Genomic DNA, 14852 nt, shown 5'->3' with positions numbered 1-14852 from the left:
TTTGCATGTTATCCAAAGGGCAGCTGGGAACCAGCAGAAAGTCTTAAGTAGGGGAATTTCATAATCCCATTTGTATTTTTAGAAGTATTCTGGCCACAGTATAGAGAATGAATTGGAGTAGATGGCAAGCACTTGCATTGATCTGGGATAGATAATGGAGGTCTGAACTGAAGTGGTGGGCCGTGGAATCAATGTGACTTTGTGACTGACTAGATATGGACTACAAGGGAGCGGGGAGGAGTCTGATTTGGGGAGTAGATTGTGGTGCCATTCCTCTCAGTCATAATGGAAACCTTGGATTTTGTGATTACTGTTATCCTTTTAGGGTTAAAGGAAAGCCCTCTCTGCACAGCTGGATGGTATCATCTGGCAGAAGCCCAAGTCAGAATGCATAAACCTAAGGAAGCTGTTCTTTCATGCAATCAAGGTATTCTTGACATCTTCCAGGGTGGCCAACGCTGTTTCTTTTCATCTTAAAGGAGAATGATAATGGTGCTTTATTTTGTATTTTAAGTTACCAACTAATTTAAATTTCATTGAGGAGGTTAAAAAAAAAAAAACCACACCAAGTCTGTGTGCATGTCTACTACTATATTTTTAAACCAGCAATGAGTATTTATCAAAAGTTTCCTACACTTGGAATTTTGACAAAGTCAGTTTAAGCTTGTGTGGTGATGCTCTGTCTTTGTAACAGGGAAGCTTCTTATGTGACCTGTGACCTTCACTCTAACGTAGATTCTTGATTCCTTCAATGTAGGTAATGGACAAGGAGAGGTATCTTAGAGCCTATCTGCATGTGCTCACGTAGGTCAGGTGTGGGGTAAGAAATCAGAGAAATGATGCACTGCTCTTGGCCTGGCTGGTGACCTTGCCTCTGCAGTTGGGAAACAGTTTACCTTGGTTCATCCTAATTCAGCTTCTTTTCCCTTCCATTATCCTTAATGTGCTATTTTTGTGACAGATGCTTTGGCTAAGGGTTAACCTCTATTATGTAGCAGATATAGACAGCCATTGTTGTGTTTCAGGATGTTCAGTTTTATTATACGTTACGTGAAGATGGAGGTTTTAAATTTTGATCTGTTCTGTTTCAAATTCAGATATTTTCATAAAGAGTTCAGGGAAGAATTTATATTTAGCTTTGAATTATTCTTCATGTATATTGTTTTGACAGTTTATCTATATCTACAATTTGTTATATGTTACCCTTAAAAAGAAAAAACAAAGTGAAGTGATACGATTGTCTTCATTCAGATGTCTTTAATTTTGTCAGCTCTGAAGAACATAGATAATCTTGGTGTGTCTGGTGGCAATCTTCATCAGAAGAATCTTTGTCTTCATTTGAAAGCAGAGGCTTTGATTAAACTCTCAGATTATGAATCTTCAGAGGAAGCGATTCGTACTCTTGATCAGGTAGTCTTATTGCATTTTTCCCTTCACCTTATTTAGTTTTCGGTCAACCAGGCATCAACCACTCTTTGCTTACCACAAATATTTACTTACAAAAATTTTATGTTAGAGGTATGAATTCACCACCTCTGCACTTTTTGGAAACTCCTAAAGTTATTTGTTTGCCTCTTGGTTAAGTACTTACAATGTTCTTCATATGATGCAATTTCATTCTTTAGTTCTTGCTCTTATTCTCCTTTTCTCTTTTTGCCCTCTTGGGTTATCAATACTTGATTATTATTAATTTGGTATTCTAAATTTTTCTCTCCAGAAAATATTTCATAGATTATTGACAAGAATTATTAAGGACACTTGTAGCTTCATGGTAGAGAATGTTGCTTGTTTTATTCAACTTAAAAAACACTCTGAGAAAGATTGATATTTAAGAAGGAAACTGATTTCTTACTGTTTTTGATTCAAGCAGTTTGAAATTTCCTAGCAAAAACTAATAAATTATGAATTATAACAACATGGTGCCTTTAACAATATAAAGATATTTTTCAGATAAAGGCTATTTTTGGTATGAAATTAAAATTATATCACTCAGTATATTGCAGAGCTGAATTTTTATAAAAAATCATTGTTTTTTATGTTTCAAAAGGCTTTGCATTTCATAGTTTTTCTTTAAAATTAGAACAGTTGTCAGGATCCTTCAAGAACAGATATCTTATTTTCTTGTTTTCTCTCAATACTTGCCTTCCACCAATAGTGTGTTTTGGGTGAATGCTTTGGAGAGGTCTTTCCATACTCTTTTTTTTTTTTTTTTTTACAAAAAAACAAAAACCAAATGAAAAGTTCCTTGAAGAACTGGTAGAATCCAAGTCTGAGAAAGAAAATGTACAAGATGAGCCCAGGACACCTTATAATGCTAGAAACCAATGAAACCATAAAAGGCTATTAGAATTATGTCAGAAGTGCTCAGGAGCTAGCATGAATTGATTTTTACTGGCTAAAGAGGGGATGGTTTGAGCAGTAGTAACTGCAGTGGATTAAAGCACATCATTTAAGTTTAAATCCATGTGTTAATGACGATACCAAAAAAAATCAACAAGTCATCCTCAGTATAGTGAATCTTTGAAGGATGCTAAGGAACCAATTGGAAAAAATCGAAGTATTTATCCTATGTTTCCTTTATGAACTGTTCCTCAGAATGATCAAATAGATAGAGGAGGGGAAATTTCTCTTTGTTGAAGTATGCCATCGAATAAGGAAAGAAGGAATGATAGAATTAGGAAATCACCATTTTGCGGTCCATAATGAATTAATAGATCTAGGCATTGAGGATCAATGGTTGCTTAGCATTACAAGAAAAAGAGACAACTAGACATAACCAGCTGCAAGTACACATGAGGTATTCTTGCCAGAACATCAAACCTGAATCAGATCAAAGGTCTAGACCTACTAATTTATAGAAGATACAGGGGACCAGGGAACATGTCAATACCATGACAATACAATCATCAAGAGCCAGACTCTGAGAAACTGTGAAAGTGGCCCATATTTTTCAACAGTTAAATTTTAAGGGAGAAAAAAAAGGATGGAAGGGAATCCTATGGATTAAAAGAGACTTAAGAGATATATCAGCCAGTTGAAATGTATGTACCTTATTTGGATTTTGATTAAAACAAATTCTTTAAATATTTTATGAGACAACTGATAAATTTGAACACTGGTTAATTATTTGATGATGTTAAGGATGTATTGTTGGTTTTGTTTATAATGGTAGTATGATTATGTTATTAAAAATAAACGTATTTTTTAGATACAGATACTAAACTATCAGATGAAAAGCTATAATTTCTGGGGTAATCTAAGCAGGAGTGTGGTGAAATGGGTGGAGGTATAGATGAGAAAAGATTGGCTTTGAGCTAATAATTTTGAAACTAGATGATAAGTACATGTGGGTTCATTATGCTGTTCTCTAATTTTTTTAATGTATTTGAAATTTTCTTTAATAAGATTGCAAAGAATGGAAGTGTTAATAGTGATAGAAATCAGGACCTCTAAGTCTTTATACCATGGTCATTCTTTAGTTAAAGCAAAACATTGCTGCATTGTGTTGTAGGAGATTTATAGCAGTTCTTTACAATTATTTCCTAGGTTTCTGATGCAAATAATATCCCAGGACTTTTGGTTCTCAAAGGCTTGGCCTATCTGAACAAAGGCTCATTAGATGAAGCTTCAAAGGTTGGTGTTTTCATTTAAACTGAGGGTTTTTTTTTTTAAGTTAAAAGTTATTTTTATCTGGATATGGAATTGATAGATATATATTTTATAGATTATGGAAGACCTTCTCTCTTCTTACCCTGACCTAGCTGAAGCTCATGCCCTGGAGGCTTTGATTCATTTTACCAAAAAGGACTATCTACAAGCAGAAAAATGGTAAGGATGTATTTAGATTGCTCATAAACCTAGTCCTATCTTAATTTAATATTTCTTGAAAAATTCAAAATGAATGGGTTTGATAAAGATCTAGTTTTGCATAAATTTGATCTTTGTAAGCCTTAGTTTTTTTTTTTATTTTTTGCGGTACGCGGGCCTCTCACTGTTGTGGCCTCTCCCGTTGCGGAGCACAGGCTCCGGATGCGCAGGCTCAGCGGCCATGGCCCACGGGCCCAGCCGCTCCGCGGCATGTGGGATCCTCCCTCACCGGGGCACGAACCCGTGTCCCCTGCATCGGCAGGCAGACTTTCAACCACTGCGCCACCAGGGAAGCCCCCAGCCTTAGTATTTTTAAGAAATGTATTTAGCATGTAGCACAGTAACTATAGAAAATTTCATGATGGGTTTGAAATCTCATTAGCTGATCATAATGTTCAGTAAGCATGTATAATGTTTGGTTTTAAGTTTGGTTTCCTCTTCTAATCATTTTTTTTTCTCATGATCTATATCCTAAAGTAATGACTTGCTTCTAATTTACCATCCTTGAATAAGTCAAACTTTGATTGTTCCAACTAGGTGTCTCCTATTTTTTTTTTTTAATCTATCTATCTATCTATTTATCTGAATATTCCTTTCTTCCCTTTTGTGACTTAGTTTTCAGCTAGCTCTTGAGAAAGATGCTGAAGTTGCTGAATATCATTACCAACTTGGGTTAACATATTGGTCTATGGGTGAAGAAACAAGAAAAGATAAAACAAAGGCTCTTACCCATTTTCTAAAGGTAACATATGCTATTTAGTTCTTAGTTGAAATGGATTCATTATGAAATCAAATCTAATAATCACATAAGTTAGGTACTTAAAATTACCCTTTACTGATTTTTTTTTTTGTGTTTCATCCTTCACACATAAGGTTTTGTGAGAATGTTGTATGGGTTTTGAAGGAGAAAATTAAATCATAAAAATGTAAAAGTTACTAATTTAAGAAACACGTGTTATAGAAAATGAGACATAAGTACCTTTGGAAAACAATACTGTTTTTGGGTAATTTCCACTGTACTTTTATTGGCATGTGAGTCTTATATACTTCTACGTGTTTAACTTCTTATATTTTAGATGTGTAACAGCTAGAAGTTTTACATTCCTATCTTGACTCATAGAAACAGATTGATGAAATAATAACTCTAATTTCACATTTCTTTTAGCAGAGAAATAGTATTTTTATATTTGTTTTCTGTAACTGGTGATGGCCAGTTTTCATGTCTGCTTTAAATCTTACGTTAAAGGATGTTTTGGTATATTTTTGTATATTTAATTTTTAATTAATTATTAATTCTTTAATCTGTGTATTTATCTTTTGTGTTTTTAAAGGGACCCATCCAAACAAACTTTAATATTGTGTTATTATCAATTTTTATTTTTCAGGCTGCCAAACTGGATACATACATGGGCAAAGTTTTCTGCTATTTAGGTCATTATTACAGGGATGTAGTAGGAGATAGAAACAGAGCCCGTGGATGTTACAGGAAAGCTTTTGAATTAGATGACACTGATGCTGAATCTGGAGCTGCAGCAGTTGACTTAAGTGTAGAGCTTGAAGAGATGGTATGTCTAATAATTTAAACACTTTTGTCTTTTTTTTTATCCTGAGTATAGAAATATTTTTATATGTGTACTTGAAAGTTATTTTTAAATTTTTATTTGTAGATGCTATAGAAATATTTCTGCCACTGCTTATAGAGTAAATTTTCTTTTTATTGGCAGATATTAAATTACTTAATGTTGAAAGTGTGGTTCAGTATATACCAGTGTAAGTTTAAAAAATCAAAAGTGGTAAATGAAAATATATCTGTTTACTTTACATAAGTGTTCAGTATTTTTATAATATTTAATATCTCTAACACTAGTCTTTTCTTCTTATTAGGAAACTGCCTTAGCTATCCTAACAACAGTCACTCAAAAGGCAAGTGCTGGAGCGGCAAAATGGGCCTGGCTTAGGCGAGGACTATACTATTTAAAAGCTGGTCAACATTCTCAAGCAGTGGCTGAGTAAGGCACCTTTCTATATTTAACCTCTGATAGACAGCCTAATGGTTCCTTAAATTAAACTCCATTTATATCCAAAATGAACTTATAAGTTGCCTCATACCAGGCTGTATTTCGAGGGAAGAAATAGCAAAATTTATTTATGGTTCATTGGTTCTTACTATCTGCACGGCACTGGAATTACAAAATTGCATTAACTGATGTCCTTGTGTTAAGGAGAGAGCCGTCCAGGGAAGTGAAGTCTTAATAGTATCATGTATATAGCACGTTCTCAATAGAAATTTAAGGAATGATAAAAAGCCAAGGTTAATATCTTTGTTGTTCTCCCACTGACAAGCATTGTTTTGGGGAAGGGGAGACACTGGCAGCTTGAAGGGCATTTGGAGCAGCTCATTTTTAGTAGTTTGGTTTGAACCATGTAAAGAAAATACGTTTGAGTGAAAGTTGTTCTGATTTATGTTAATACCTAGAATACAGGCATTAAAATTTTTTTCATGGGTTTGGAATCTGTTCAGAAATTTAAAGCATGCCTGTTGTTCCTATTTTTCAACTCTCTTGTTTTGGTAGGAGGCTTGGTGGGGGCTTATAGACTGTGATGAGGCATATTGAGATATATACCTATTCTGGTAGGATAGGAAACTGGAGTTCTCCTACATAGTCCAGGGAAATAAATTTTGGTGAGCATTTCTTCAAAAATTTATTTTGTTTTTTTATTCATTCTAAAATTACAATAAAATTTCTTAGGATGAAAAAACCCATGTCATAAAAGGAACAGGTATACTTGCTTTAAATAAATATGGTTTTTCACTTTTATCCATAGGAGGAACCGTGGATATGTGTGATTCAGTTAAATTATTTTGTATTTTTCTTTCAGATATGGAAGTAGTTCTATTACTTTTAGTTCTCTTACTCTTTCTTGAAATTTTAGTTTACAGGCAGCATTGAGGGCAGACCCAAAGGACTTCAATTGTTGGGAGTCATTAGGAGAGGCATATTTAAGCAGAGGTGGCTATACAACAGCTTTGAAATCCTTCACAAAAGCCAGTGAGCTGAACCCCAAATCCACATACAGTGTGTTTAAGGTTGCAGCAATACAGCAAATCCTAGGCAAATATAAAGAGGCGGTAGCTCAATACCAGCTGATCATTAAAAAGAAAGAAGATTATGTGCCTGCTTTGAAAGGTAATTTCTCTTTAATAGCTCCTTTGTCTTTTGTGATACTGAAGTATAAAATCCTTGAGTAAATTTCTAAATGTATCGAGTAACTTGAAAAGGACTTCTTTAGTCAACAGCAAGTGTCCGGTATGAACCGTTTATAATATAGCTTGTTATATAGATTTGAATATAGAAAGATGAAATTTTGTTTCATAACAGTTAATAAATAGTAATATGATAGAGATTTAGCTTTTAGATAAATAGTATGATAGCTGTGGGATCTAAAAACGGATCTCTAAAACAAGAATTTCCCTGCTCTTATATTTTGATAATTAATTCACTATATTCTCAGAATATCTTAATACCTTTTAGTTACTTTGTAAATTACAGAATCTCATTTTTAAACTTCTTGAACTTTAGAGGCAACTTGCATTGTTTTGTAATTATCTAAATTAATTTTAGTTCCTTTATAGATACCTGTTCCTTCTTAACAAATTATTTTCGGTGATTTAAAGTAAAACACCACCATCCATATTTAATTAATTTTTTAATGATTACTTCTAACCATTAACAAAAACCTGGAGCTCATTATATTTGCTTCCCTCCTTTTCCTTTTCCTTTTTAAAGAAACAGTGGGGGGTTTAATTCAGAAATAGTGTGTGTTTTAAGTGACATGTAACTTAGGCCTTGAAGCCCTTTTTAAAAAATTTTTTTATAAAACTCCCTGACAGAAGAAGAACTCACATTTATTACATGTTTACTGGCCACTTTAGGAAATTGCTGTTTCATTTAATTTTGATAGTATAGTTTGCTACATAGTTTTGAATATAAAGAGGTCAAATCTTGTTTCACAACAACCTAATAAATAGTAATATGATAGCAAGTAGCATCATATTAGATATTATTAGGTAATATCCCCATTTTCAAAGCTAAGATTTTAAGAGGTAAGTAATTTGCCCAAAATCAAGGAAATTCTTAGGTTCCATAGATAGTTTTTATCTTTTAGTACATGTTTACTCCAGCAGAACCCGGCCATTTGAATTCTTTAATAAATGCATCAAGACCATGCTTAAAGATAACTTTTATAAAATACCATTAAGTTTTGTTTTCTGGAAAGTGGCTGTAATATAGCACCAATGAATTTATTTGATGTTCATTCTCAGTGTTTCTTTTACATAATTTTAACAACTACAAACTTACCTGATTTTAGGTTTGGGTGAATGCCATCTCATGATGGCAAAAGCAGCTCTAGTTGATTATCTTGATGGAAAAGCTGTAGACTACATAGAGAAAGCACTGGAATATTTTACTCGGTTAGTATCATTATTTATGAGTCTATTTTCTTAGTATTATATAATAAAGCCAATTTTAGGAAATCATGCTTTGTTTATCCTGTTAGCTATAGCAATCATTATTCAGAATCTCAAACATAAAAGAGTAACAGACTAGTCAGTTAATTCTGTAACATACATATTGTATTAATTTTGCACTGGGGAACAGATACAATTTCTTGCTTTTAGCAGCTGACATGCTGGAAGCATAGAGAAGGATGGGAAGGAAGAAGCAGTGAGCTAGTGGAGCAGCAGCTTGGGTACCACGTGTTATTGTTCTCTTTCAGGAGACCTAGAGATGCAAGTATCTCTAATTGGAACTGATTGGAAAATGGGGCTTCAGGTGCACAATAGGCTTTACATTCAGTGATCAGGGCCCATCTTAGACTAATTAGTAGGGCTGAAGGTGAAGGGAGATGAGCAATCTGATTGCTCCTGGAGAGAATCTGTGTAGGAAAAGAAGTGATGTCAAATAACAAGAAATAAATCAGAAAGATTTCAGTAAATCTGGTTATTTTATAGAACTAAATTCATTAGTTAGGTAGAAGTGTTATTTGTGATAGATGACTAAAAAGTACTCAAGTTAGACATAGAATTAAATTTTTTTGCTCTTAAACATCTTTCTTGTGCTTCACTTCCTTTCTTTCCCTACTTGCCCTCTCCTGTGTGTCGTGTTGATTTGCTTGCTCTAGAATTGCTTTGCTTTGAACATGAACCAAATCTGAAATGAAAACTTCATTCTTTTCTCCCACTGATTTTTATTGCTACTTTTCACGTCTTATGTAATACATATAGCTCTTTGCAAAGAGGAAGGTGTTGTGAAGAGGGGTGTAATTTGTTTGAACTAGTATTTAAGGGTAAATGTGAACATTTGAGTGATGATACTTCAGCTACAAATACTGCCTTTCTGAGTCTGGGGAATTTTGTTCTGGATAACACTCACAACTAATTATGAGGAGGTATACAAAACTTTTAAAGTGATATCCCCACATTTATATTTACTTTACTTCTAGACTTAAAGTTCACACTACCACAGTTCTAGTGTAAGGGTGATAGAAGTTATTTCACTTTACAGATATTTTATTTTTTATTGAACTTAAAAGGAGATAAGAGTTTAGGTTGCTAAAGTTGCCAGTGTTTTCTTTTCTGTTTTCCTCTCTGTTTTCTTCTTTCATGCTGTCGAGTTTAGAAATTACACTAAGATATTTAGGCAAAAGAGCTACAAATAGTGTCCTTCCTCCTGATCCTCACAGTGGGCTTTCAGTGATGACTGCAGTAATTAATCTTGTTTCTCAGGAAGACATTGAAAAATGATTTTTGGCTGGACTCCATGAGTAGAAAAGGCTATGAAAAATGTTCCATCTGCTTGCCCATCTGCCAGCAACATAGCTGTTTGTGATAGCTGATTATCGAGACTTAGCTTAATTGAGAAATTGCTGTGTTTTATTTGTAAGATTTTGAGAAAAGTGAAGAGAAATGAATAACTGAGATTTTCTCATTCTAAAAAGAAGTGCCCTTTATCACCATAATTAATATTTTTATTTACTTTTTGAGCTTGTCCACTGAGTCTTTCTTGCTTCAATAAATACGGTTTTTCACATTCTCATATTTAGATTTTTGGTATTCTTGATCTCAGAGAGTAAAAATCCTTTGGACTACCAAATATATTTTATATTTACTAGTCCTTTTTTTTTTTTTAATATGTGAGGGAAGATCTGCAAGCAAAACCTAAGTTTATAATAATCAACTATGAGACAGTTACCAACTTTACTGCTTTGCTTTTTGTTTAAATAGACAAACACAAAAAGCATAGTTTAAAAAATTCGGTATTAAAGGTAAATTGGTCCTGGAAAATTTATTGATTTATTTATGTGATTGCTGCTGCTTCTAAGAAAAATGATAAAGAGTACCAAAGAAATGTTTGCAAAGTTTCTGTCACTTAAAACCGTCAATTCCTTCTCCTTCCCCTCTTCCTTTCTTCATAATAAGGAGGTGATAAGATATAAGATGGCTAGAAGGAATTCAGTAAAGCATTTACTGCATTTAGCTAAAGAACTAAATCAAAATTGTGTGTATACTTTTTCTGTTTTAATTGTATGTAGTAGTGAGGGAGATAAACGCCATACATTTTGGAAATAATTTGTAAGAATCACACTGTTTCTTTTTTTTAGGGCTCTGCAGCATCGAGCTGATGTGTCTTGCCTTTGGAAGCTAGTTGGGGATGCTTGTACCAGTCTGTATGCTGTCTCACTATCTAAAGTGAATGTTAGTGTCTTAGGAGTCCTCCTAGGTCAGAAAGAAGGAAAACAAGTATTAAAGAAAAATGAGCTCCTCCATCTGGGCGGAAGGTAATTTACAAAGATTGCCAGTGGATGACATTCAAATCGAATTAGAACATCATAACACAATATAACATTCACTTTTATATTTCTATAGGTGTTATGGTCGTGCATTAAAACTGATGTCTACATCTAACACGTGGTGTGATCTTGGAATTAATTATTATCGCCAAGCACAACATCTAGCAGAAACAGGCAGCAAGTCGAATGATCTGCCGGAGCTATTGGAGAAATCTTTGCATGTATGGTTTTGAGAAATTTTTCATAAACTTTTTGAAAAACTAAGGGCTTTTCTGAAAGATGCTTTTGATAAAGTAAATTCTGTAGTGTTTTCACATAAAACCACACTTACCTTGATATAAATGCTGATATTCTGAGAAAAATTTATCTACTTTTACTTTTCAGTGTCTGAAAAAGGCTGTGAGACTTGACAGTAATAATCACTTATACTGGAATGCTCTTGGTGTAGTTTCATGTTACAGTGGTAAGAAATGAGTAACACTTCAATATTTTTAGAAGATTGCCTGTTTTCAGGCAGTAAAGTTCAGTTTTATCGAAATCTGTATTTTTCAGGTATTAGAAATTATGCCCTTGCTCAGCACTGTTTCATCAAATCAATCCAATCAGAACAAATTGTGAGTGTTACGTGTCTCTGTCTATGCAAAATAACTTCAAAATTTAGTGTTAATGATTTTCTGAGACTGCTGTGTAGACAAGGGATCTAATTTTGTATATGTGTGTTTTTTAGAATGCTGTTGCATGGACAAACTTGGGAGTGTTGTACCTTGCAAATGAAAAGATTGAGGTACATATATTGTCTGTTTTGTCCTATTAAAAGTAAAGAACATTTTCTATATATGTCCTCTTCGTAATACCTTAACTTGTTGTGGAGAAATACTTTGCACATTGTTATCTATCCAGCATGCTCTCTAATATGCTAGATCATTGATAGCATTCACTTTATTATATTGAATAATGAATGTGTAAGATTTCCGTTTTCATGTCACAAGAAGTTTCTGGTTTTATAATTATGTTGTTTTTTTCATTTGGAGGTTAAAATAATTCCGTTATGAATTATTTGGTTTTTTTTTTTTTACCTTTACACATTAAGAGGAGTCCCATGTAGGCTGTGTTGGGGGTGGGATGATGAAGTAAGGGCATTTATTAGTACTCTCTAGAAACTTAAATTTAACCTTTGCTTGGTAATTTAGATTTGGCTTTAGCAGATATCAATCCCTTTACATGCCACGGTGTAAATTGTCATACTTGAAGAGTTGTATATAGAGAATTGGAACTACAGTAATGGGGAGCATGTTTATAGGTCATGTTTGGAAGTTTCCACACATCTATATATAATAGCACATCTGTATGTACCGTTTTGTGTTTCAGCCAGTATATTGAATATCATCCTTTTAAAATAGCTTCAGTGGTATTCTCAGGGATACATGAAGTCACTGCAGAGATTGCTTTAGAAGATTGTAAATAGAATGAAGAAAAATATTAATTTGGATCTTAAAATATGTGAAAATATTTTTTAAAAATTTAAACAAAGATAAGTCTTAGTTAATAAGCTACAAATGTGGTTTTATGGTAGTGTGGTGCAGTTGTTGCCCATGAGCTTACTTTCTTATGAGAAAAAGACTGTTTCCTGCCACACATAGGTAGATTATTGGGAAAACAATACAAAGCAGCATATAATAAGTTATTCTTTGTAGCAGAAAAAAAAGCATATGATTTAAAGTGTCCAAGTGGGGTAACTTGAAAGTTTCCTAACTGTTTAGCTCAGATTTATGTTGACCACTCCTTTCGCCCAGTAGCAGGTCTCAGACCTCACTGGTTGGTAGTTTTTATCTTCCCAGTTGAGCTCCAAGAGAGGGGAATAGATTCAGTCTTCTCTAATTATTTCCATCAGACCTGTGGCTTAGCAAATAGATGGGTAATTGGTTCAAAGTTCTGCAGGCTATGAGGTAGACACCTACAGTGCCCTTTCATTGAGGACCAGAATCCCTAAGCCTGTAGAGAAATCTGTTGAATCCGGGACTCTTTCATGACTATATTTAAGACATAGTTGTAAGCATTGCCAATTGTGCTTAAACAGTGAAGTTTTAGGTTCATTTGTATTTATGTTTTCAAGTCTGGCTTTTCTTATTCTCTTATGCTTTTTAAATATAAGTGCTTTAATATAAAGTTTATAAAATGGCTTGTTATTTTTTGCCTTTTTTTCCTAGCAAGCTCATGAAGCTTTCAAAATGGCTCAATCCCTTGATCCATCTTATTTAATGTGCTGGATTGGACAAGTAAGATATATAACATATAGTTATTAATAATCTGTTTTATAACTAACATGTTAATAGAAAGTGGTATAAATAACGTGTCAATATAAACAACACTGATAATAATGATAGCATTTGAGGGCTTTGTGCCAGGTGCCGTGCTAGGCTCTTTGTGTGTGGAAGTTGAAGCTAAAAGATCCTAAGTATCATGCCCAAGGTTGTACAGCTTGTAGTGATTAAGCTTTGATTTGAGGGGCTTTGAACACCATAATTCTGCCATTATTATTCTTAAAAAATAAACCTAGAACTCTGTTAACATACATTTATCAAAAAATGAACATTTACAAAGATCATTTTGATTATGTTTTCTCATTTTCTGTAAAATCTTCATATTTGATTTGGTACTTGTTTATGAATGCCCCCCTGCCCCCAGCAAAGTTTAGATTTTTGTACTGCCAAATAGGAATCAGGTTACTAGTCTGAGTCTGTCACTTACTAATTGTTTTACCTTAACATATCACTTCTGGATTTCATTTTTCTTACCTGAAAAAGAAGGGGATTGGCCTGAGTGGGCTCCAAGGTCTTGTCTAGTTGAGAAGTTGTAATAAATTAGTAAGTGGTTGATTGTTTCAGTTCAGAGACTAGTGGGAGCATCACCCCTATTAGAAAATCATTAATCAGGGATTAGATATCTTCTTTTATACTTTGACTCTTGGGTCTGATTCTAGTTAATCGGTGAAACATGCAGAGTTAGGAAAGGCAAACTCCTGTTGCCATTAGCTGTGGTAGCATCTGGGAGCAGTGGCATTACTACACTAATCTCTATGTAAGGTTTTGGACCCAGGGGGCCTGAGCATTTGCATTGCTAACTGCTCCCAGCTGAGGACGATGCTGGTGGTCCAGGGCCTTCACTTTGACTAACACTGCTGTAGGTCAGTAGGTTTGAGATGCTCATCAGAGTTACTTAAGTATTTTTTTTCTTATTTATTTATATTTTACATTTTATTTATGTTTGGCTGCATTGGGTCTTCATTGCTGCACGTGGGCTTTCTCTAGTTGCGGCAAGTGGGGGCTACTCTTCGTTGCGGTGCGTGGGCTTCTTATTGCAGTGGCTTCTCTCGTTGCAGAGCGTGGGCTTCAGTAGTTGTGGCATGCGGATTCAGTAGTTGTAGCTCGTGGGCTGTGGAGTGCAGGCTCAGTATTTGTGGCGCACGGGCTTAGTTGCTCCGTGGCTTATGGGATCTTCCCGGACCAGGGCTCGAACCCTGCAATGTCCCCTGCATTGGCAGGCAGATTCTTAATGGTGGCACAGATTCTTAACCACTGTGCCACCAGGGAAGTCCCTTTTCTTATTTTTAAATTATTTCTGTTCTTAAAAATAATTTATTTCAGGAGGTAATTAGTAGATTTAATTAAAATGGTAACAATAGAGTACGGCTTAATATTAATTTCTTAATTAGTAATGTATGATGACTAAAAAAATACCCCTGCTTTCTTATAAAAGATAGATGAGCTTGAAAGTAATTTTAACTATCACATAATCTATGAAGTCAGTGGCATAGATATAATATTTAAAATCCTGAGGCAGTTTTAAAAAATAAACATGATGAGACTCTACCCAGATCTATGGAAGCTAGATTTCTAGGGGAGAGGATCTCTTTTTTAAAAGCTTTCCAGTTGAATCTGAGGGGACCCTGTGATTAACAACTCTAATCCAGACAAATACCAGTATGAATAGATGGGGGGGAGGGAAGGGAGAAGGTAGCATAGCTTTATCAGTGTTCTGAGGAATTTTACGTGGATTATTTCACTAACTCCCTGGTTGCAAATGGAGTTCTGCAAGCATCTATCAGCTTAAGGGCTAATTTAACAAGTCATTCT

General features: G+C 34.3%; 1 protein-coding gene across 1 annotated transcript in view; it reads left to right on the top strand.

The window, feature by feature from the left end:
- SKIC3 (SKI3 subunit of superkiller complex) overlaps window positions 1–14852 on the top strand; it is a 76936-nt gene that overhangs the window by 17924 nt on the left and 44160 nt on the right. The window contains exons 9-23 of the mRNA XM_065875030.1: window positions 326–427; window positions 1271–1410; window positions 3547–3633; window positions 3725–3828; window positions 4483–4609; window positions 5253–5432; window positions 5752–5876; window positions 6802–7055; window positions 8239–8341; window positions 10531–10707; window positions 10796–10940; window positions 11104–11182; window positions 11272–11333; window positions 11447–11503; window positions 12927–12995. Coding sequence (XP_065731102.1) covers window positions 326–427; window positions 1271–1410; window positions 3547–3633; window positions 3725–3828; window positions 4483–4609; window positions 5253–5432; window positions 5752–5876; window positions 6802–7055; window positions 8239–8341; window positions 10531–10707; window positions 10796–10940; window positions 11104–11182; window positions 11272–11333; window positions 11447–11503; window positions 12927–12995 — 1811 coding nt within the window. The remainder of the gene's footprint in view (window positions 1–325; window positions 428–1270; window positions 1411–3546; window positions 3634–3724; window positions 3829–4482; window positions 4610–5252; window positions 5433–5751; window positions 5877–6801; window positions 7056–8238; window positions 8342–10530; window positions 10708–10795; window positions 10941–11103; window positions 11183–11271; window positions 11334–11446; window positions 11504–12926; window positions 12996–14852) is intronic.

This window comes from Phocoena phocoena, chromosome 3, assembly GCF_963924675.1.
Source record: "Phocoena phocoena chromosome 3, mPhoPho1.1, whole genome shotgun sequence".
NCBI lineage: Eukaryota > Metazoa > Chordata > Mammalia > Artiodactyla > Phocoenidae > Phocoena > Phocoena phocoena.
This window is presented reverse-complemented; position numbering and strand designations above follow the sequence as displayed.